This window comes from Humulus lupulus, chromosome 4 (assembly GCF_963169125.1).
Source record: "Humulus lupulus chromosome 4, drHumLupu1.1, whole genome shotgun sequence".
Taxonomy (NCBI): Eukaryota; Viridiplantae; Streptophyta; class Magnoliopsida; order Rosales; family Cannabaceae; genus Humulus; species Humulus lupulus.
In genome coordinates, this window is record NC_084796.1 from 7,040,369 (window position 1) to 7,064,558 (window position 24,190).

At 36.0% G+C, this 24,190-nt stretch overlaps 1 protein-coding gene across 1 annotated transcript; it reads right to left on the reverse strand.

The window, feature by feature from the left end:
- Positions 1 to 8,121: 8,121 nt before the first annotated feature.
- LOC133831816 (secreted RxLR effector protein 161-like) lies at positions 8,122 to 8,886 on the reverse strand. Its single transcript, XM_062262228.1, has one exon. It carries the CDS (start codon positions 8,884 to 8,886, stop codon positions 8,122 to 8,124), a length of 765 nt encoding a protein of 254 aa, XP_062118212.1.
- Between the last annotated feature and the right edge of the window lie 15,304 nt (positions 8,887 to 24,190).

Here is a 24,190-nt window from a genome sequence, read left to right on the forward strand (position 1 = left end):
GAACTAATCATGGTTAGTCCGTAAATTCCCCTAGTCCGGAGCTCCTGGTTTCGAGGTCGTACCCTCTTAGCTCGAGGGATCCTCAAGGACTCGCCAAGGGCCCCCAAGACTGGAGGAAGGCATCAGAAGGCCTGAAGGCTGAAGGTAGGTTCAGGGAAGCAGCTCGTGGTACGAGCTGGCTATGGATCTCTGACCCTTTGTAAAGTCAACACACGCAAGATAAACGTGCATATATCTGACATCATGTGTCCGATATCCCTCTGACTTCTCGGACACGCAGCAGGAACGTGCGCATTCAGACACCCACGGCTGGGTTGGGTCGTGCGGCCCATTATCTCCTTACATACTGATTAGACCACACTTATGTGTCAGGTTTAGGAATTAATCATAAATGTCACAGAGTTGATATGACAAATGGTAAGGTCACGGGATGACCTCCCTACCAACTTCGAGGTGCCTTCTCCTATAAATATGGGGACCCTGGGAGTTGATAGGGGTTGGAAAAAATAGTCTAAAAAGAGCAATATACTTTGTAAACCAAATACCCAGAATATATGAATAATATTGACTAGTGGAGTAGAAGGATTTTAACCTTTGAACCACTTAAAAAACGTGTCTTGAGTCACCTAGTTCATTCCCTAAGATTTCATATCTGTGACGGTTCTACTTTCAGTACTAATCCCTTTCTCTTCTTCTCTTAATTACCTGTTGGCGAAGAACCGCGTCAACAACAGGTAAACAACATTCGCTAGCATTTAATATGCAATCCATGTCCACATTTATCAATCAACATGCATCAACAACAATCATGCATGTCACATACACAGGGTGCAGTTTTCTTACCTCTGATTGAAATATTACAAGCAACATGCAATATGCATGTTTGCTTAGTTTTATTTATAGAATTTATTAATTATTTTTATTAAATTTATATTAATGTCATATAAATTTTGAAATAAATATCCTATTTTAATTAAATGATTTATTTATTTTTGTTTATGTTTATGTTTGTTCTATTTTTTGAATTTGTGAGTGACAACAAAAGATTATATATTATATGTTTAATGTAATATTAAATATTATACGTGAATTTTAAATTTAAGTTTCTTGCTAGTTTTTTTCAAAAATAATTTGTTGCTAATTCACAGTAGATTATATTATATGTTTAATATGATATTATTCTAATAAGTGAGTTTAAGTTATAAAACGTATGGTTTTATTATTTTTAAATAATTATTTATTGTAAAATATCTAAAAAAATATCATATTTTAATTTGTTTAATTAGTTATTATTTTAAAATAATTATCATTGTAAAATATCTCAAAAATATCCTATTTTAATTTGTTTAATTATTTATTATTTTTAAATAATTATCATTGTAAAATATCTCAAAAATATCCTATTTTAATTTTTTTCAATTATTTATGTTATTTTATTTTATTTAAGTTTGAGTGTTTACAAACTACCGTTAAATATAAGAATATTCTGTTAAATATAAGAATATTCCGTTAAAGTTAACATTAAAAAAATAAAAAATCATTAAAGCCAATCATTTCCATTTTCTACACACTTATTATATAAAAGAGATATAGTTAAGGATAATCACAATATCAATATCATTATTATTTGAATATTTTTAAATTGGATTTATAAATCTAAATTATAATTATGTTAATTGAAATATATAATATTTTTGTAAATTTTAGCTACAAAATAAATTTCCTACTTTCTAGTTTTAAAAAAATTGTTACAAAAATGAATTTTATTTTTAGTTATAAAGTAGTCTATAATTTCTTTTGTTGACAAAAAGACATTTTTTTCTACTGATTTTTCTAAAAATTGTTCACAAACATGTAAAAGTTATTTACTAAAATGTAACATATGTTTACTTGTTATAATATAGTAACATTAGTTATTGGTTTAATAATTGTGTGTTACAATATAGTTGTTGATAGTCACAATATTATTATTTGAATATTTTTAGATTAGATTTGTAAATCTTTGTTATAATCATTTTGATGTTAAAATTATAAATTATTTTTGTAAATGTTAGTTACAAATATATACTTTTTAGTTATAAAACTAGTTTTGTAAAACTTTGTTGCAAAATAAATTTACTTAGTTAAGTATTTGTCTAGAATTTTTGTTTACAAAAATACATATTTATAACTGATTTTTGTAAGAGATGTTTACAAAAATGTAACAGGTGTTTATAAATTTGTAACAGATGTTTACAAGTTTGTAAACGTTGTTCACAAAAGCACTACATTTTACCAGTTTTTATTTACAATTTTGCTACTCCATATTTACACTTTTACGCTTCCATGTTTTTGTACAAAAACTCAGTATTTTTGTAATGAACTGTATTTTCATATATTTTTCAAAATTTAGTGCATTTTTGTAGATTTCCCTTTAATTTTTGAGTACTTCTATAAATACTTACTTTTTTCTCTCCACATCCAACTATAAATCCATATTAAATTCTTAAATTTTTTTTTTGGGAAATCAGAAAGTATATTCCATCAAACAACCATTTACAAACTACCAGCACCTTAATTCAAGGCCTGCACCAGACTATACACCAGAACAAAAAACCAAAATAAACATATATGCAACCTATAATTTCTCAAACCATTTTGTATCTTCCTGACCAATATGTTTAGGCCAAACAAATAAGATTCTATTTTTAACAGATTCAGTTATCCTTTTTACAATTAGATCCAATCTAGCTACTTTTAAGGACCACAAGGCATCATTTCTGGACTGCCAAAGATGATACACCAGAGCAACAAGGCAAGCAGCAAAACAGAGCTTCTTGAATTTGCTAATCTTTGAACGATTATTCCACCTAACCAGCTGCTGCAATGAAACAGATTTAGCTTGCCAATGGAGCCAGCTTTTGACTTCCTGCAAACACCTTTTGCTAACATTACACTCAAACAACAAATGAGCAGCAGATTCCTTCTCAACTCCACACAGGAGACAAGCACAATCCTGCATTATACCAAACTTGAACAGCCTATCTCTAGTTTTTAGTCGATCTTGGACAGCCAACCAAAAAATAAACCTGTGTTTGGGTATGTTAAATCTACTCCAAACCTCCTTACTCCATTGATAGTTATCGCCTTCTGGCCAGAATAGTTCATAACCCTATTTGATTCTATAAGGCCCAACTGAGAACTGATGCTCATCAACCAAAGATTTAAGAGTGTCCTTGACAGCAACAACTTTCTTCCAGTACCAGCTACTCTGCACAGGGGCAGAGTAGTCCCACCAAACCTGTTCCTTTATGTACACAGAATTAATCCATTTAACCCATAAGTCATCCTTCTTAGAAGAAATTGACGAGACATACTTCCCAAGAGCAGCTTTATTCCATGCCAGGATGTTTCGGAAGCCAAGTCCCCCAGCCCTTTTAGGACAACAGATTTTCTCCCAAGCAACCCCTCCTGGGTTAGAACTAATTGCTGCCCCGTGCCACAGGAAAGCCCGACAAATAGCATTAATCTCCTTCAGGATTCTTTTCGGGATAAGAAAAAGCTGACTCCAATATGAGTGAATAGAGATAAGTACCGAATTAATAAGAGTGATCCTCCCAGCAAAAGACAAGTTCCTAGTGCTCCACCGCCTTATTCGCCCAGTCATTTTCTCAAGGAGAACCGAACACTCCATGGCAGAAATTTTTTTAGCACAAATAGGAACTCCCAAGTACCTGAAAGGCAATGAGTTTCGCTGAAAACCAGAGGCTTCTAAAATACGCTAAACCTTAGTTTCCTCCATGCCCCCACAATAAATGGCTGATTTCTCTTTACTAGGGAATAGCCCCGAGGTCTTGGAGAATAATTTCAATCCTTGTAAGATGAGATAGACCGATTTGAAGTCGCCATGAAAGAACAGTAATATATCATCAGCAAAGCTAAGATGGTTCAGCCTAAGTTCTTCACAATGATCATGAAATCTAAAACCAGCTCTCTCCCCTACCTTCCCCATAATTCGGGGCAAATATTCCATGCCTAAGACAAATAAAAGAGGGGACAAGGGATCTCCTTGTCTTAGACCTCTTTTGGATTCAAAGAAACCGTGGAACTCACCATTAAACATCAATGAAAATCTAGGAGTCCGAACACAGTTCATGATAAGTTGAATAAACTCACCAGGAAATTGCAAAGCATCAAGCATTTCTTCTATGAATCCCCATTCTATAGTGTCATACGCCTTTCTAAGATCAAGCTTGATCATACAACTAGGTTTGCAATTTTTCCTACCATAATGGCGCACTAGGTCTTGACATATCATAATGTTGTGAGCAATAAACCTACCATGAATAAAACCACCTTGATTCTTAGCAATCAGATCTGGTAAACACATGTTTTAACCGAAAGAAAATTAATTTTGTGGCCACCTTGTATATCACATTGCAGCAGGCAATAGGCCTATAGTCACTAACATTATTAGGGCACTTACTCTTAGGGATAAGAGTAAGGGTGGTAGCATTAATTTCCTTTAAAATACTGCCCGTGTGGAGAAAAGACAGCACAGCCTCACTCATATCAGCCCCAACAATATCCCAACAGTCTTGAAAAAAATAGCTACAATACCCATCCGGACCAGGAGCTTTTATACCAGGAATAGAGAATACAATTTGCTTTACCTCTTCCATAGAATAATGCTCCAGCAGAGGCCTAGCTTGAATATCAGTCACAACCGGCCCATGTCGAACCACATTCCTATTAACTGAAAATCTGTTTTCCAGCTTGCACCCCAATAAAGTTTGATAATAAGAAAGGAAAACAAAAGAAACATCTTCTGGCTTGTCTACCCAAGCACCTGTTTCAGCCTTGACTAAGTATATTCTATTTTGGCCTCTTCTATCCCTAAGACTAGCATGAAAAAACGATGTATTCTCATCTCCTTCTTGCAGCCATTTAACCTTTGCTTTTTGATGAAGAAAGGAGCAATATAATTTGTGTATCTCTGAATAATTTTTCCTAGCTTGTGATTCTTTAACTATCAACCTCTCATTCAGCAAATCTTCTTTTAAATGGTCCTAGCACTCTTTGAGATCCTGCAAAGCCTTGATATGAGCAGAATGAAGCTCATTAAAACCCTTCCTGTTCAGCTCCTTAAGTAAGATTTTTAATCGCTTTAGCTTCCTCACAACTCGGAACATTGGGGTTCCAAACACCACCTCCTGCCAATCTTGTTTAACCTGCTCAAAAAAGCCAGGTGCAGAGTTCCACATTTTAAAGTACCGAAATGGTTTCTTACCATTTCCCACAGTAGGATAAACAGACAACATGGCTGGGCAATGATCAAACATTCCTTCATTCAAGAAAATAACTTCAGTTGCAGTAAACCAGTCAAGCCATCTCTGGTTAGCCAAAACTCTATCAATTTTAGAGTAAATTCTATCATCTCCTTGCTGTTTGTTAGTCCAAGTAAAGAAACTTCCAGTGAACTTGACATCCTCCAAATTACACTTCTTTATACATTGCTGGAAAGCCACTGACTTACTGTACTTTACTTTTCACCCCAATCCTCTCATCCTTGTGTAAAATATCATTGAAGTCTCCAAGCACCAGCCAAGGCTCTTGAGTGAAACAGTCATATATTTCCTTCCATAACCCAACCCGCCCTTCCTCTTCATTAAAACCATACACAAATGAGACATAAAAACCAATTCCTTTATCAAGAGGCCTAACCAAAAGATGAATTAATTGGCTAGAACACTTAATGATAGAGACCGAAAACATAATAGGATTCCAAGCCACCACAATACGACCTCCATTATGCCACGCATTATTCGAAGTGAAACACCAACCCAAGAACATATGAAGGTACAAAGCTCCCAATTTATGAGCCTTGACCCTTGTCTCCAGGAGCCCAATCAACCCAACCTTATGATAGGAGATTAACTTCTTAACCTCACTCTGCTTATGATGGGTATTGAGACCCCTCACATTCCAAGACATAATTCTATCCATTATATAGAGGAGGTACTCCCCATCCTCCACTAGTATTCTCTTCCCTGGAAACCATTGAACATTCTCCTTTCTCTTCCACTAAAACTTGAAAACTATTGTTAGTAACCATCATAATGTTCAAGTCGGTATGTTTGTGTTTCCCTCCTTTTGAAACAGCTTGGAAACCTTCATCATCAACCTCAATATGTTTTCCTTGTTCTTTCCAAGCTGCTTTGGCCTCCCCTACTTTCACAACCCATTCTTGTTTTTTTACCCTCCTTCTTGCGGCAATCTAGTGCTTTGTGTCCCATGCCTTTACAATGCCTGCAATAAGCAGGAACCCACTCATAGTGCACACTAACAGAGACATTATACCCCAACTCATTTTCAAATCTAATCATCTCAGGAAACTCCTGATCAATTGAAACCTCAATTAGAATTCTTGCAAAGTTCAACTTCTCTCGGTTCTTAGTAATTTGATCTACCATTAAAGGCTTGCCCAATTGACTAACAATCTTGAAAAGTGAGCGTTCACCCCAGTACTTCAAATCTAAATCAGTGAGTTGAATCCATGTAGGGACCTTGCAAACATTCTCCTTCTTAAAATCCGAATTAGCATCCCAAGGCTTGAGTATGACTGGTTTCTTATCAAAGAAAACAAATCCTCCTTCCAGCACTGCATCTCTATTTTCAATTGTATCAAAACGAATGATGAAAACGCCAGGAGAGATTGCACCCACCTTATCAACTCCTATGTTTCTCCATACCCTTCTAGCAAAACCCTCCAGAACAGACAAAGGGGGATTTGCTCCCAACACATAGCCAACAAGAGAAGAATTCCAAAAATTAACCCCCTCTTCAATATCCTCTAATTCAATCTTAATCCCCTGTTTCCCCTCAGAAATCACCTCAGAATTACCAAATTTAACACTCAGATTTTGAACTACAGAACCAGATCTGAGCACCGGAGGAGTTGGACTCTTACCTTCACTAACTTCCTTAGCACAACGATGCGATGCAGAAAGGAAATTTGAAAAGCTTTGCCTAATATCGTCCTGTCTTTGCAAGCTCACCAGCGTCGCCTCCAGAGAAAGCACCAGATCTTCATTCTCATGTATCAACGGCAATGGAGAAGGAGGCTCTGTCCCATTCCCCAGCTCTCCATCAGAGAAATCAATAGCCCCCACACCGAGTACTTCAGCCATTGATTTCATTTTTTTTACCATATTCGACGAGGACGGCCCTCGTTTCTTCTTCTTCTTCCCTACCGATTTCACCAGAACCTTACCCTTCTTCGCCATGGCACCAGCTCAAGGAGCTGAGAGAGAGCAAAACGTACTCGTGAAATCTTTAAATTCTTAAAATTTCTTTTCACATACTTCTTAAATATTTTTAGTACAAAATTTTCCATTAGTAAATAATTTTATTTTTTTAGTTTTTCACCATTATAATTTATTATTTAAATAAAATTAAAATATATTTAGCACTCTCAATGAAAAAAAAAATATTATTGTTTAAAAAAAATTAAAGAAATTGCTATAAATACAGTAATCTGTCTTTCTTTTACACTTTTATGTTATGTTTTATTTTATTTCAATTTTATTTATATATATATATTTATTTCATTAATATGTTAAACTAAAATATTTTTTTACTAGTACGGTTTATACGGTAAAACCTCTCTCCCACGACACTTCCTTCTTCTCTTGCATGTCAATCATTAAAAAGAAAATAATGTATTTTTTATACATAAATGAATGAAAACATTCACATACAAAGATATATATATACACACACACGTATAAAAAAAAGAGTTATTACCTCTAATAAGTCATCTTCATTTAGATTACTACATTTGCATGTCAAATAATAATATACAACTTCAACTTTTTGTATAAAGGAAAAGATGCAGCCAAAATAAATGTATAAAGTTCTAATTATAAAAATATTTGATATTGTACAAGCAACAATATAAACATATATGTATATAAGATAGAATAAAAAAAGGAGAAGAAGTTTTGAGATAGTGAAGAACTCTCTGTATCACATCAGAAAGGTGAGCCAATGTTATTTATAGAAAGAGTTACAAGTAACAGTAGTCTAATAGACTGCCGAAGAATCTCGGGCCATTACAATGATCAATAATAACAAACCCAACTAACTCACGCCTCTCTCATGCTCACTGAAGCTTTGGGAATCTGATATAAAAGATGGCTCAACATTCTCCCTCAAGCGAAAAGGTGAACTCACCACCTTAAGCTTGTTCCTGAACTTTAGAAACCTCTCCACAGATAGCCCTTCAGTGAGAACATCTGCCACTTGGTCTTGTGTTGGCACATATTGAATGTCAATCAATTTTTTCAGAACCATATCTCTCACAAAATGCACATCTATCTCTATGTTCTTAGTACAAGCATGATAAACTAGGTTGGCAGCTAGTAATGCAGCTCCAATGTTATCACACCAAATAATTGGTGGCCGTTGAACTGGTATATTCATTTCCTTCAGCAGAGCTTTGAGCCAAACCATTTCAGTAGCAGCGTTAGCCAATGCATGGTACTCTAATTCGGTACTCGAACGAGCAATGACATGTTGTTTCTTGGAGCTCCACGATACTAAGTTCAAACCCAAATACATGCAATAGGCTCCTGTTGACTTTCTATCATCTGGACAGCTAGCCCAATCTGCATCAGTAAAGCCCTGTAGAGTGAGTGTGCATGAGTTTCCAGGTCTGAAATAGATACCATAAGTAATAGTGTCTTTTAGATATCTAAGTACTCTTTTATAAGCTTTCCAATGAGTGACAATAGGATCTTGTAAAAATTGGCTCAACTTAGATACAATGTAAGAAATGTCAGGCCTGGTAATGGTCAAGTATTGAAGAGCTCTGATGGTGCTCCGATAGATACTAGGATCCTCCATTGATTCCCCTTCACTCTAAGACAGGGGTGCTGCTGGAGTTGAACAACCTTTTGCTTCTATCATTTTGACTTTGTAGAGAAGATCCGAGATGTACTTGGACTAAGATGGATACAACCCAGTAGAGTCTCGAAATGCTTCTATTCCAAGGAAGTAGTGAATAGGACCCAGCTCCTTTAAGGAAAATTCTCCATTCAAGTCAGTTACCAGCTTTTGTATAAGAGTATGACTCGTTCCTGTGACTAGTAGATCATCTACATAGACAAGAAGAAATATGAGTTGAGAGTTGTTACTATAAATGAAAAGAGATACATCAGCTTTCGAATTCTTGAATCCCCAACCAAGTAGAGTGGACTTGAGTCTCTCAAACTAGGCCCTTGGAGCTTGTTTGAGCCCGTAAATTGCCTTGTGGAGTTTGCAAACATGGTTTGGATGTGTAGAGCTCACAAATCCTGCCAGCTGAACCATATACACTGTTTCTTGTAGCATACCATTGAGGAATGCATTGTTAACATCAAGTTGTTGTATCTTCCATCCAAAATGAATTGTTGTTGTCAAAACAATTCTAATGGTGGCTGGTTTTATCACTTGACTGTAAGTAATATAAAAATCAATCCCCGGAGTTTGATGGAACCCTTTTGCAACTAGGCGAGCCTTGTGCTTGTGTATTGTACCATCAGGATTGTATTTAGTCTTGAAAATCCATTTATTGCCTACTGCAACATTGCCTTGAGGAGGAGACACCAGGGACCACGTGCCATTTTTTATTAGAGCTTCATATTCATGGAGCATAGCTTGTTTCCAAATGGGACTTTGTAGAGCTTGCTTAACTGTGGAAGGTTCTCGAGGACCATCTTCTATCAACAGTGGATGCTTGGAACTCAGAAGAGCTTTTGGCTTTGCAACACCAGCTTTAATTCGTGTTTGCATCTGATGTGTTGATGCTGAAGTAGGCCTATAATGTGGTGGAATTATTGTTGGAGCAACAGGTGAAGTTGAATGAGAGACACGTGGTGAGGCATGTGACACATGCTCAACCAAAATTGGTGCACTTGTATTATTTGCTGACTCTGAAGAGAGTTGACCTGAATTTTCATGAGCAGGTGTAAACGTGGCAGCTATAGGAGATGAGTCTTGTGTGGCAGCAGATGTATGTGGTGGTGTTGACGTGGCTGCTACAGGTGGAGATACTTCTGGAATAGCTAAGATGGACGTAGAACTGGTATGAGTTGTTGGTGAAGACCATGTGTTACTTGGAGAGGACAAAGTAAATTTGAGTGAAGGATTGGGGGACACGTGACTTGACATATGGCTGGTTGACTCATTGGGAAATAGTTGTGTATATGGAAATGAGTGTTCATCAAAGGTGCAATTTCTAGTGATATATACACGGCCAGAGGGGTGAAGACACTTGTACCCTTTGTGGCCATTATTGTATCCTACAGATAGACATAAGGAAGACTTAAACTAAAGTTTGTTTCTATTATGTAGTCGAAGATGTGGATAACATGAAGAGCCAAAGGCCTTAAGAAACTTGTAGTTAGATTGAGTATGCAAAAGTTTGAAAAATGGAGACTGGACTTTGAGTATTGGGGTAGGTAACTGATTTATGATATAAACCGATGTATGAAAAGCTTCCCACCAAAAACTTAGTGGCATAGAGGCTTGGGCAAGGAGAGTTAGACCAAACTCGACTATGTGTCTGTGTTTGCGTTCTACATGCCCATTTTGTTGATGGACATGTGAACATGGCTTTCAAAACGCAATACCATTTTGGGATAAAAATGGTAAAAGTTCTATATTCCCCTCCCTAGTCACTTTGAAACATTCTAATAGGTGCACCAAATTGTTTTTCCACATAAAGTTTAAGAACTTTAAACATGGATAGTGCTTCTAACTTGGTTGTGAGAGGATATATCTAGGTAAATCTAAAATAATCATCCAAGAATTGTATATAATACCTATAGCCATCATTTGAGGGAATAGGGGCTGGTCCCCACAAGTTAGAATAAACTAATTGGAGTGGTTGAGTGCTTTTATTGTTTGACAGTGAAAATGGTAGTACATGTCTCTTGCCAAGTTGACAAGAAGAGCAAAACAAGTCTTTATTTGATTTGTGTGAAGTTTTACATCCATTCAATTGAGAAGACAATTGACTCAAGACTTTGGGATTGGGATGTCCTAAACGCCTATGACAAATACAAGTACAACTTTGACTGATGTAAAACAGACAGAATTATTACAAGTAGAGGAACCTAGACTTGACATTGGGGTTTTCCTTGAACTGGAACCAGCGGGGAACAATTGGTATAGTCCATCTTTAAGCTGTCCTACCAGAAGTAGAGCTTTGGTTGCGTTGTCCTTCACATAACAATTGTTGGAATGAAATTCCACAAACACATTATTTTCAGAAGTTAGTTTAGAAATACTAATAAGGCTCTTCTTGATATTAGGCACACACAATACATTTTTGAGATATAGATGACAACTATGAAAATTTGAAGGAAAAGAAGTACTACCAGTATGTGTGATTGGATTAAGCTTACCATTGCCAATCATCAATTGTTCATGGCCATGGTAGTCAGTAGTGACCTTGAGATTGTTGATATCAGCAGTTATGTCTTCTGAAGCTCCACTGTCTGCATCCCATGCAGGATCGGCAACAGTCTCCGGAGAGGCGATGAAGACAGACTTGGTCTGAGCAAATTGGGAGGTGGGGGAGGTTTGGTGTTGGTTGCCTTCTTCATTGCGATACCAACACACAATGGCAGTGTGCCCAACCTTTCCACAGATTTGACAGATCGACTTAGATTTGTTGCTGCTGCGTCCATATCCTCGACCACGATTGTTAGATCGACCACCTATGGCATGACCATTGGAATTCTGACCATGATTGTTGGAATAGCCTCGACCTCGGGGACTTGCTTGGGCAAAGTTTTCCAAGGGAATGGAAATGTGCAGCGTCTGAGTAGCAGACCACATCTCCAACCGATTTTCTTGACTTAGGAGAAGAGATTGGACCTCTTGGAGGTTCAAAGAGCCGGACTGCTGCGTGAGGATGCTTGAAATAGTCGCATCATATTCCACAGGAAGTCCCTGAAGGAGATGCATTATCAGATCATCTTCAGAGATCTGACAGCCAGTCAGTGAGAGAGTATCAGCAGTGCTCTCCATTTATGATACATATTCTGAGATGGTCATGGATCATTTCTTGGTTGTCTGCAGTTGAGTGCGGAGCTACATCAATCGAACTTTGCTCCGAGGATAGAATAAATGCTCCTGAGATTGCCAGATCTCATTGCTTGATTTGTAGCGCATAACCTGAGCCAAGATCGGAGGGGAAAGAGACGAACGAAGCCAACTCAAGAGCAGTTGATCTTCTCGGATCCACAGAGAGTACTTCGGATTCTTGATGGTCACCAGCTCCCCTTTCTCATCGGTGATTTTCACCATCTCTGGAGGAACAGGTTTGGTCTCGAAAACGTAAACTCCAAGGTCGTAACTACGAATCGCTGGAACAACCTGAGATCGCCAAACAATGTAGTTATGGCGATCAAGCTTGACAAATATGACTGAACTCAGCGACGGGGTGAAAAAGGAATTCATCAGGCGAGTCGCAGAGGAAGGACCTGCCGGAGTCGATGAAGTTGCCTGAGCAGAGGAAGACGAATTGGAGGATGCCATTCTTATGGCTCTGGTACCAAGATAGAATAACAAAAAGAGAATAAGTTTTGAGATAGTGAAGAGCTCTTTCTATATCACATTAGAGAGGTAAGCCAATGTTATTTATAGAAAGAGATTACAAGTAACAGTAGTCTAACAGACTGCCTGAGAATCTCGGGCCGTTACAATGATCAGTAATAACAAACCCAACTAATAACTAACTCACACCTCCCTCATGCTCACTGAAGCTTTGGGTATCCGATATAAAAGATGGCTCAACAATATATAATAATAAAACACATTCATGTAAGCTATCTTTGTTTTCTTAATCAGTATTACAGGATCATCAAACTTATAAGATATATAAGATAATTAAAATTTTGAAAAAATAAAAATTATAAACTTGTTCTTATTAAAATAAGGGCAAATACCATTTTGGCCCCTGTATTTTTTCCAAATACGCGATCGACCCCTATATTTTGTTAAATGACAATTTGGACCCTATGTTTTACAAAATGGATCAAAATAGTACCTTAGACCCAATTTTGGTTAAACTATTTTCAATTATAAGATCAATTCTCGGGTTGTTAGTGATGCAACGGGTTCAGAGAAGTGAAGAAAGTGGTCGATGACTGAGAATGAAATATTATATTTGAATTTTTTTTACAAAAAATTAGTATAAGGTACTATTTTGATCCATTTTGTAAAACACATGGGTCGATCGTGTATTTGGAAAAAATACAGGGGCCAAACTGGTATTTTCCCTTAAAATAATTAGTATGAAGAAGACTGAGTTGGCTGCTAGAGGGTAGTTGAGAAAGGGTATGTCGCTAAATAATAACTCAAAGCTAATTGAGCCTCAAGAAGTGTTGTTTCATCAAGTTCTTAACCCAAATAGTCATGATCATGTTAGTAGTGATCACGATCACAGTCATCAAAAGTATTTATAAGTAGTAACATCTCAATATTTTCATGCCATCAAGTGTTAGAATAATAATAAAAATGTGATCATTGGAGATAATTACTCATTTGGTACCGTAGAAATCGTTTTTTTATTGCTGACTGATGCATTGGGTTAGCCTAATGCAACCCCAAACAACCTAAAAAACAAGCCTAATGCAACCCTATGCAACCTAAAGCAACTCAAGGCAATCTAAAGCAACTTTAAAAATTAATTTTCAAATTTCATCCTTATGCAACTTATTGCAACCTTAAATGCAAGTCCAGTGCAACCTAAAGCAAATTTTAAAAAATCATTTGTCAAATTTCATTCTTATGCAACTCAAGTAACTTACTGCAACCTAAATCAACATATGGCAACACATCAAGCCATTCAACCCCAGTGCAATTTCAAATACAAACCAAATGCAATTTCAAATGCAAGCCCAATACAATTTAAATCAACCTTAAATGCAAGCCCAGTGCAACCTAAATCATTTTGAAAGAACATACTACAACCTCAAATGCAAGTGTAACCCAATGTAACCTCAAATACAACATCACATGCAGTGCAAGCTCATGCAAACTAATGCAACCTCAAGTAACTCACTACAACCTCAAATGCAAGCCTATGCAACCAAATACAACCCACTGCAACCTCAAATGCAAGCCTATGCAATCAAATGCAACTCATTGCAACCTCAAATGTAAGTCCAATGCAACCCCATACAACCTAAAGCAACCCTATGCAACATAAAATAACTTAAAAAAATTTATTTGCAAATGCAAGCTCAATATAATCTAAAGCAACTCACTGTAATCTCAAATGTAAGCCCATGCATGTAACTTAAAAACTCATATGCTAATTTCATCTTTATGTAACTCATGCAACCCAAAGCAACCTCAATTGCAACCTAAAACAACTCACTGCAATCTCAAATGCAATCTAATGCAACTTAAAAATGCATATTCTAATTTCATCCTTATGAAACTCATGCAACTCACTACAACCTCAAATGCAAGCTCATGCAACTTAATGCAACCATGGCAGCTTAAAAACTCATATGTTGATTTCATCTTTATGTGACTTATGCAACCCACTACAACCTCAAATACAAGTCCAACGAAACCCCATGCAACTTAAAGCAACTTTAAAATACTATCATTTGCAAATTTCATCTTTACACAATTCATGCAACTCATTTCAACTTCAAATGCAAGCTCATGCAACCCTATGTGTAATAACCAAGGTTATTATTTTCTTATAAGCTCTTTAATTATGACCTTAAGTTTTTTTTTAAGTTATAGTTTATACTTGCGTGGTGGAATTAGAAGGATTGCTTTAGAATATTTTTATTATAAACTATGATTTTATGACTTGGTAAATAATTATAATATGGATAATTATAATTATTATGGTTAGTATTTATGGAGTTTTTATTTACTTTATGAAACTTAGAAGCATATGATTAAATTAGTATATAGTCTTTTTTAAGAAAATAAGAAATTGTAAAACATGTACATATGTTATTAAAGATAGATGTTGTGTACATGTTGCATTAATTTAAGTCCTAATTATTTGAATTACTAAGCATGGCCGAAATTCACTGAGGAATAGCTATTAGAGAATATATATTATTGCTCAATGGAAATATGGAAAAACCAATATACAACTCTATGCAAAAATTACAATAGACAAGGTAATTGATTAAATAAATATTACAACTCAATTGCTCAAAATACAAGTAAATAAAAAGATGTAGAAGAAGAAGATTACAAACTCAATACTATAACAATACAAGTAAATAAGAAGAACAAAAGAATGAAAACACAAACAAACTCTCACACAACCAAAGTGTAGAGTAGTGGGGATCACCAACTTGAACAAGGTTCAAGACCTTTGTCCAAAAGCTTATTTCCCCCTATTCTCTAAGCACTAAGGGATCTCTCTAGGAAATAGCTCTCTGGAATTATCAAGCCTCAAGGTGTATTTTCAGCCAAGTGCTTTGTGGATGAAAAATGGTGTGTCTTACAAGTGAGCATTAGGCTCCTATTTATAGAGTTTTGAGACACCCTTTGAATTTCAAATTCCACCAACCCCCATGGCTGTTACCAATGATTAATTGGATGTTTTATGAAATTAAAATAGAGATTTGGGAGTTACTTGGCTGTTGGAAACATTCAAAATTGGATGAAAACCGAAGTTGGAAAATGCTGTTAGCCGCTCAGGCCGCGACCTGAAAAACACGAGCCGCGGCCCACGGTGTGTTTTTGCCTATTTTTGCCTCTTGGGCCGCGGCCTGAAAAACTCAGGCCGCGGCCTAAGACGTTTTTTCAGCAACAAATTTTCCAACTTTGCCAAAACGTTCCAAATTCATTCCCACTTGATTTTGTAACTTCCATACACATTATGGGAGCTAAAATCACATCTCTAACAGCCATATTTCACATATGGCTTTAAGAAATTCAAATCAAAATGTGTAATATCAAATCTACACATTATTGGGTAATATTTGGGAGTTACAAATTTGTAACTGATTTTGTAACTCCAAAATATGTCACATTTGGACACACACATGTGTCCAATTTTGTGACTCTCAATAATATGTTACAAGGTGTGACAAATCACATTTTGTCACATTATTTAATCTAATATTATATTATATAAAATAATATAACATTCTCCCACTAGATTAAATAATCACTTTTTGTAACACTTATTTAATCAATCAAACATTATATTAAAATATAATAATAGCTAGTTGAATTCTTTTCAAAAATTAAATTATAGGTGGCATGAAAAGCTTGTAGTGAGGAATTAAGTTTTACTTGGTTGGAGACCAAGTATAGGTGGTGTGGGAACTAGTTTGAATTAAGTAACGGTGTGTCAATGAAAGCTTGTTAAGTGGAGACTAGAAAGCTATGTTTATGGGAGTCAAAACTGTAATGCCCCAAAATTCCCTAATAAAGTTTAGGACCTTGATTAGGAGGCCGGGAGGGCTATAATTGATTTATTATGCTATTAAATGATAATATGCATGTTTAGGTGTATTAAATATGCATGTGAACCCATTTCTGATTAATTCAATGATTTTCATATTTTGGCCATTTCGGGCATATTTGGCATATATGTGATATGTGTGTGTGGTGCTTTATTATTATTTGGTTATGCTAGGGTTACTCAGCACGAGACGATCCTAGGAGGTAAGCTAGTGGGATAGTCACAACGGGATTTATTCTTGACTCGGAGTGAGTCAAGGGGTATTTAGCACATTACCGGGTTATTGGGTAATGGGAATAAGTATTTGATGATAAATTGGGAGTTAGTAAGATCAGGGAGAAATTCTGGAGGTTTTGACTATTTTTCCCCCAGGGACGTTTTTGGGACCCCGAGCGTTAGGATTTGTTTGAGGCTACTTAAGCTTGAAGTAACCTGTTAAGAAATAAAAAGAACGTTCAGTAAGTTCTCTCTCCCTCAAAGTTCCATTTTCGTCTCCCGGTCCCGTTTTCGAAGGAAACTTGAGTTCTAGGACTCGGATTCAAGCGAGGATCAAGGCATAGTGATCCTAGGGAAGATTAGAAGCTTATTAGCTGGAGGATTTAGTTGGGAAACGACTTAATCGAAGGTAATCCAAGTTTTAAGTTCTATGTTTTTAAGCTTGAATTGGATTTTGTATTTTGATGAGTTTTTCGATGATTTGAGCTTAGGTTTTGTTGGCTTGGGATCATGGGGATGTTTGGGAACTTTGATTTTGGGATTTGGAGATGTTTGGGTAGGTTTTTAGAAGGTTTTAAAATGGAGAAATCGTGGTTTTGGCTGGGTTACGAGGTGGGGCCGCGGCCCGAGCTTGTTGCAGGTGGGTGGTGGAGCTGAAGGGTTTGGGGGTCGCGGCGCTTGGTGCTGGTGCCTGATGCTGGCACCTCTGTTATGGCTGGGGGTCACGGCTTAGTAAGTTGGGGCCGCAGCGCTTGAGGGCCTTTTGTGGCCGAAGTGATGTTTTGATCATGGGAACTCAAACCTTAGGCCTCGGGATCGTTCCTACTACCTAGTTTGGTGGGATTCAATGTCCCGGAGGCTAGGTCTTGGTTCCGGGATTGGGTTTTAGAACTTGAACTCATTGAATCACCGTTTATGGTTGTGACTAGGTTATCACTAGAGGCTTGGAATAAGGATCGTGCTTGTGGCTCGTTTATTGGTAACCTGTGCTTAGACCAAATGTAAGAAAACTGCACCCCGTATATGACATGCATGGTTATTATTGAGGCATGTCAAGTGTTGAAATGTGATGCATGTGATGCACGAGAAACATGTGGTTAGGGCATGCCGTGAATGTTAAATGTGAGATTGATCAGAGATTGAGTCTCTGTGGTTGTGCATGATCCTAACTATGCTAGCAATTGTTAAGTGAGCATGTTGAATGCCCTATATTCAGATATTTAACATATGATATATGCCTGGTAGCATTGCTTACTTGTGTGTGGCACTGATTAGTCATAACCGACACTGGTCGCGCGTTACTGGCCTAAGAGTCAGAAACGGCATAAGCGTCATGAACGCAGAGCCGATAAAAGATTAGATCTAATCGACATCTGCATTGAATGACTCATATGGAGCATTAATGCTTGACCGACCCTAAGTTTGATGAAAATTATAAGCGCTTGTCTAGTCTATGACTAGTTACTCAGAGCCAAGGCCAAAGGCCTAGGTGACTGTTTTGTCACATGGCTAAGGGAACGGAATCCCACGGTAGTGACTCTATGGTCACTCGGTAGGTTTATGTTGGTGACTACCTCATCAGATACCTATCTTGTTTAAGCTAGTGAAATGATCACTTATTTGTAAAGGGAACGGAACCCACCTTAGTGACTCTTACAACTGTCAATCTTCTATTTAGGGTTATAAGCCTAGCATGGTTATCGGAACCACCAGTGTTAAATCACTTATCTAATTAGGATTGACTTGATAGTCATCCACTCAGAAAGGCAGGATTCCTTATCCTGGATACCCCATCATTACTTGAACTTATTTGCATGTGTGATTAAGGCTGTTATTTCTAGGCATGCACTTTATAATTTGTTGACATGATATTACTGATCATGAGCATATTGAGTTTTCTTGCTGGGCTTCGGCTCACAGGTGCTATGTGGTGCAAGTAAAGGCAAAAGAAAGCTTGACCATCCTTGAGTTTGAGAGCTTAGGTGATGATGTGTACATATGTGGCTGCTCGACCGCCACAGCCGAGGGTTGAAAGAGCAACTAGGGTTAAACCCTATTTTGTCGCTTAGATCGGCTGGTTGTAAATATTTTCTTGTAATGAACCTTTAAATTATATTTTTGGGATCCCAATGTATACAGTAAATGTTTTAGTGAAACGTTATATCTTAACCAAAAAATTTAGTCCCTAAACCATTAATCATACTTAGTTACACGATTATGGCCAAATGACTCGATTAGCGAGTTTAGCACTGTTTAAAATGCACACCGTAACTGTCCCTGGAGTTTAGGGCGTTACAAAAACTAAGTGGAGAAAGTAGTGTGTTGGTTGAACTTGAAATGACCAAATTTGAATTTGAAAAGAGTAAGTCATAGGCGTGGAGGCTATTTAGGAGCAAAGACTTGGACATTGACTTCATCTTGGTTCATTGGAGGCTATGTGGCACTAGGGAGGAGTTGTAGCACTTGACTAGGGTAGAGGAAGGGCTGGCCGAAACCACCAAGGGAGAGGAAGATTTAAATTTTACAAAACTTGTTGAAGGATGGTGGAGAAAGTTAAGGAAATGGGTTAAGGGTTACAACCTATAAATAGAGCCTTATAGCTCTTCATTTTTTACACACTCAAAGCTTCCAAGCACTCTCATATTTTCAAAATTTCTAAGCAATATTGTGCTATCTCAAAGTTTTTCCATTTTTCTCACAAATCCCCATATAGTCGAAACCTCCAAAGGACACTAGTGGTGTTCCAATTCATCTTCTTCTTTTTCTTTTAAGTTGAAACCTAGCATCGTCGCCATCACCATCATAAATCCCTCACTTGACCGAAATATATCAAGCCCAAATAATCATTTATATAGCTGAAATACCATAAGCATATTAAAGTTCAAACTCGAGTTGTTTTGAAGATAGCCGTTGTTCTCGGAGGCTCGGGAGATTAAGATCATTTCTAGGGTGAAGGTATGGTTTCTATGAGGTTTTAGATTATGGAATTTAGTTACTATTATAGATTCTAATTTTTTTCATTAATTTTTATGAATAAGGTATTAGACACAACTCACTAGTATTTACAAGCAATCTCTCTACTCTCTTTCTCCACACTCAAGATAAGAAAAATTAGATAGAACTATATTATGATCTTAAGTAAATGTTATGATCCTAACGTTTCAGGTACAAGAAGATAAGTGTGGCTAGACCTAAGTGAAGTCCAAGATTGTATGATGGACCTAAGTGATGTCCAAAATTGTATGACGGACCTAAGCGATGTTCGGAGGGCTCGAATGCCCAAAACCCTTTATAAACATTTTATCTATACTTGACTGATTTGTTATTTTAGCTATTATCATTATGACTAATATTAAGTTTATGATTAGGAATGCAAGTTTGTATAGATTGGTATGATAATGTTTCTTTATAAAATATTGTTATTATATCAATTATATAGTTTTATGGTATTATGAACTATTATGTTTGTTATGAATGCATTTGCCTTATTGGGCTTAGAAGCTCACTCCTTATAGTGAAATTGTGCAGATCAAGGTAATTAAAGAGATAGATGGTCGGTGGCGAGTTGGACCTGGATAGTTGTTGGTGTATTCGTGAGGGTCGTATAGTTGCTGGAAGATCTAAGACTTGTGGTTTTTTTTTTTTTCTTTATTAGCATTTTTATCTCTTTAAATAAATGTTGTTGGATTTTGGTTTTAAAGACATCTTTTTATTGTAAAACTGGGATCCCCTCTACTTTATGTTATTTTTCAATAAAATGGCAATCAGAGCTACGACTATATTGGTCTCGAACGTTCTCATGAAATACACACGCCAGCTAAAAAGGAGACCAACTCGTTACCAAGTAAGTATAACTCACTTTATGTTATGTTTTGTACACGTGGAATAATGATTTTTGATGGTTTATTTTCATAAATTAGCACCATGAGCCCAAGCATGGTTAGGGCTGTTAAAGCTATAAGAAAAATACCTGACCCAGCTGGCGAGACAGAATTTGAAAGGGAATTCCTTAGGATAAACCAGATCCATCAAGAAATAGAATGGATCATCAAGAATTTGTATTATTCTTAATATTTAAGAAGGACAATTATGTCAATATATTAAAATTATAGGACAATTCTTCTATAGGAGCTTCACTTTAAGCCCTACCGGTAGAGCTCTCAGTGTTTCTCGACCCGTAAACAGTTTTCGGCACGACTTTTTTTTAAGACCATGTATATTGTAGCTATTTAGAGCATCCTGCAAATTTTCAAAAAATTCCGAATAGTTTACAGTACCGAAAACTAGGTTCAAACATGTTGTTTTCCACTCGCATAAAAAAAATTAGTCACGCGTGCAACAACATGTTTGAACCTAGTTTTCGGTATTATAAACTATTCAGAATTTTCTGAAAATTTGCAGGATGCTCTAAATAGCTACAATATACACGGTCATAAAAAAAATCGCGCCGAAAACTGTTCACGGGTTGAGAACACTGAGAGTCCTACCGGTATGACTTAAAATGAAGCTCCTATAGGAGAATTCTTCTAAAATTATATATTTAATAATAATTAATTAATAAAAAATGTGGAAAAAAAATGAGGGATGCAAATAGCCAATTATTATACGTACCCCTAAATTTGGTTAAAATCTCCTTCATCAAACCAAATCTCTATAATCTCTTTCATGTTTCTTGTATTAACATTAATTATGAAGACTAATTTTATAAGTATTGTCACCTATATAAAATCATGACTTGAAACTAAATAAGTTACAAAAGTAAAATCTCTTACAATTGGTTATTGATATTGTTCAGGTAATATAGGCTTGTAAAGCTATTGAAACATGTTGGATTAGGTTTTTATTTTATAATCTTCTTTCAAGAAACTAGAAATTAAATGTAAGTTAAATAAAATTTGAAAGAACTTTTGAGCTTTGAAGGTTCACATCTAACAACATTCCTGAACTGTTAAAACAAAAGTGTTTTTAAATATTTATTCCTCTAAGTAATTCTTGTATCATGCTACCATGCACAAACATTTATACAGTTTTAATGGCTCTAGCAATAAAGGCCTTCAATCTCTATATAAACCTCAACAAAAAAAAAAAATCCTATAAAAAGAAAATCTCATAACTAATATTTTTTCAACTGAATATATTTTCTAATAGTAATAATATATTGTAAATTAATAGTTTTTTTTAATCCATAATATAATATTACAATAATTTTAAGATTTTAAACATCTTTAAACATAAAACCAATTTTGCAACTATTTAACATTTTGTCTATATGGAGACTAGAAGGGGGGCTGCCTCTATCAAATTTTTAATTTTCTTTTATACATTTAATATTGTATAGATACTTTAATCATTTACTTGTACATGTATACTAATTGAGTAATGATATATGTATCTAAAATATGCACCTAAACATTACACACAGTGACGTATCACTGCTTTTTAAAATAGTGGGTCCCAATTTTAATAAATGTGATTGGCTAGGCCAAACTACCACATCACTGTGTGTAATGTTTGAGTGTATATTTTAGGTACACATATCATTACTCATGGTAATTAGCCCCCTCTACATTACATATATATTGTACATTTTACTTCTTAATTTATATGTTTTATATAATTATTTAAGGTTTTGCCCCAATAAAATAAAAGCTTGTGAGTCCTATGATATAAATTTCCTATTCACATTTTCCACCAATCCATAAATTAACACACTATAAATAATTTCAAATTTGTCCAAATGGGACTGCGTAGTGGACACGTTTGTTGAGCAAAAATTTGTGACTCTGTAGCTTGAACAAATGGAAATGGATGGCTTTTGATATCATTAGACAGGCCAGGGCCAGTCTTAGGGTCCAAGTAAAAAAGGTTCAAATTTTAGAAAAATATTGTTTTTTCACTCAAATTTAGAAAAATATCAATTTATATATAATTATTATAAAAATATCAAATTTTGTATTGGACAACTAATACTTCAAGGCAGCCGTGGTTCTCCACTAGCCATCCTTGTAGTTCTATATTATTGAACTTATCAACAATCACAGAGAAACAAGCAAAAGTTTTTATAGAGAATACATCTCCTTCACCAAAAAAAGAAATTTACATAAATATGAGAAAAATAAATATACTTTCTATATTTATAAGAAAAAAATAACTATACAAAATATATTAAGTTTTGAATTTTATTTTTAAATATGGTAATTCCACCCCTCTAGTTCTTCTTCTTCTTCTTTAGATCTCATTTTATTCTTATTATCTTTGTTTTTTTTTTTTCTTTTTCACATCTGATTTTGCACTTCGTATTTAATTTTTTTTTTCTAAACATAATTGTAACCAATTATAGTTACGATCTATTTTGATTTATGTTTTTTTTTCCATATTTGTTTAAGTAACCGGGTACAATGGTGTCTGATTTATTTTATTCAAATTTGATTTTTTTAGACCTAGTTGTAACTAGTTATAATAACGATTAAGTTAGATTTTTTTGTTTATATCTGATTTTGTTTTCGCACCTGACTAAGTATCTAGGTACAATGGTGATTGGTTTTTTTTTCTTTGGATCTGGTTTTTTTTCAAACTTAGTTGTAACCTGTTATCCAGATTTCCGGATAGCGTTTAGATCGATATCCTCGGGGAAGCAGAATTACCAATGTCTTTCACGGTAGGTGACCAGAGCTCGCGGATGGACAGAAAGGCTTCGCCTCTCCCGTTTAGTGTCCGGGTTACTCTTCCAAGCAAACACGACACGGAAACTCGTCAACTCTCCCGGACTCCCGAAGGGGTATCCTTCGGGGAAGCCCCTTCCAGGAGAAGCTCTTCGAGTGGTCTTCGCGGAAACAGTTTCGTGCCTCGCACGAAACAAAACCAAGCGGTCGAATCATGGAGGAGGCGTATTTGGAATGATATCCACCTGACACAGGATCCCGCCTGACACGCCCGACAGGTCAAAGCCGCGCACATCCCAGCACGCCTAAGGGTACCTTTTCGCCTACTGTTTCGCTGACAACTTGGAAAAGACGGCTGACTTTGTCTATTCCCCATACTTTCACGTAAATATACCCACATAGAGTCTTGTAGCCATGCGACTACAGTAATTGTATCCCCTATTTATGGCTGGTGTAAATAAGGCTCATGGACGTAGAGAAAAACCCTAATCCAAAACCCTAGCTATAAATACCCCCTCATTTTACAATGGAGGAGAGGACCAACAGATCACATAGCGAAAACTCTACAAAAATCTCTCTAGCTTCATCTTCTTCAAGAGAACCCGAGAGAAACACTGGGAGTGTGTGAAGTTCCTGTACACCAGCCATCTTACTGTAATCCTTTCCAAGTATAATAACATCGACTCGTGGACTAGGGTTTGTTAACGCCTGAACCACGTAAAAACACTGTTTGTTTAGTTATATTTCAGCACTTCTACAGTTCTTATCTTTTTATTATTCTGTTTGTATTCGTTTCCGAAAAACTCAGTAAACATAACCAGTTACG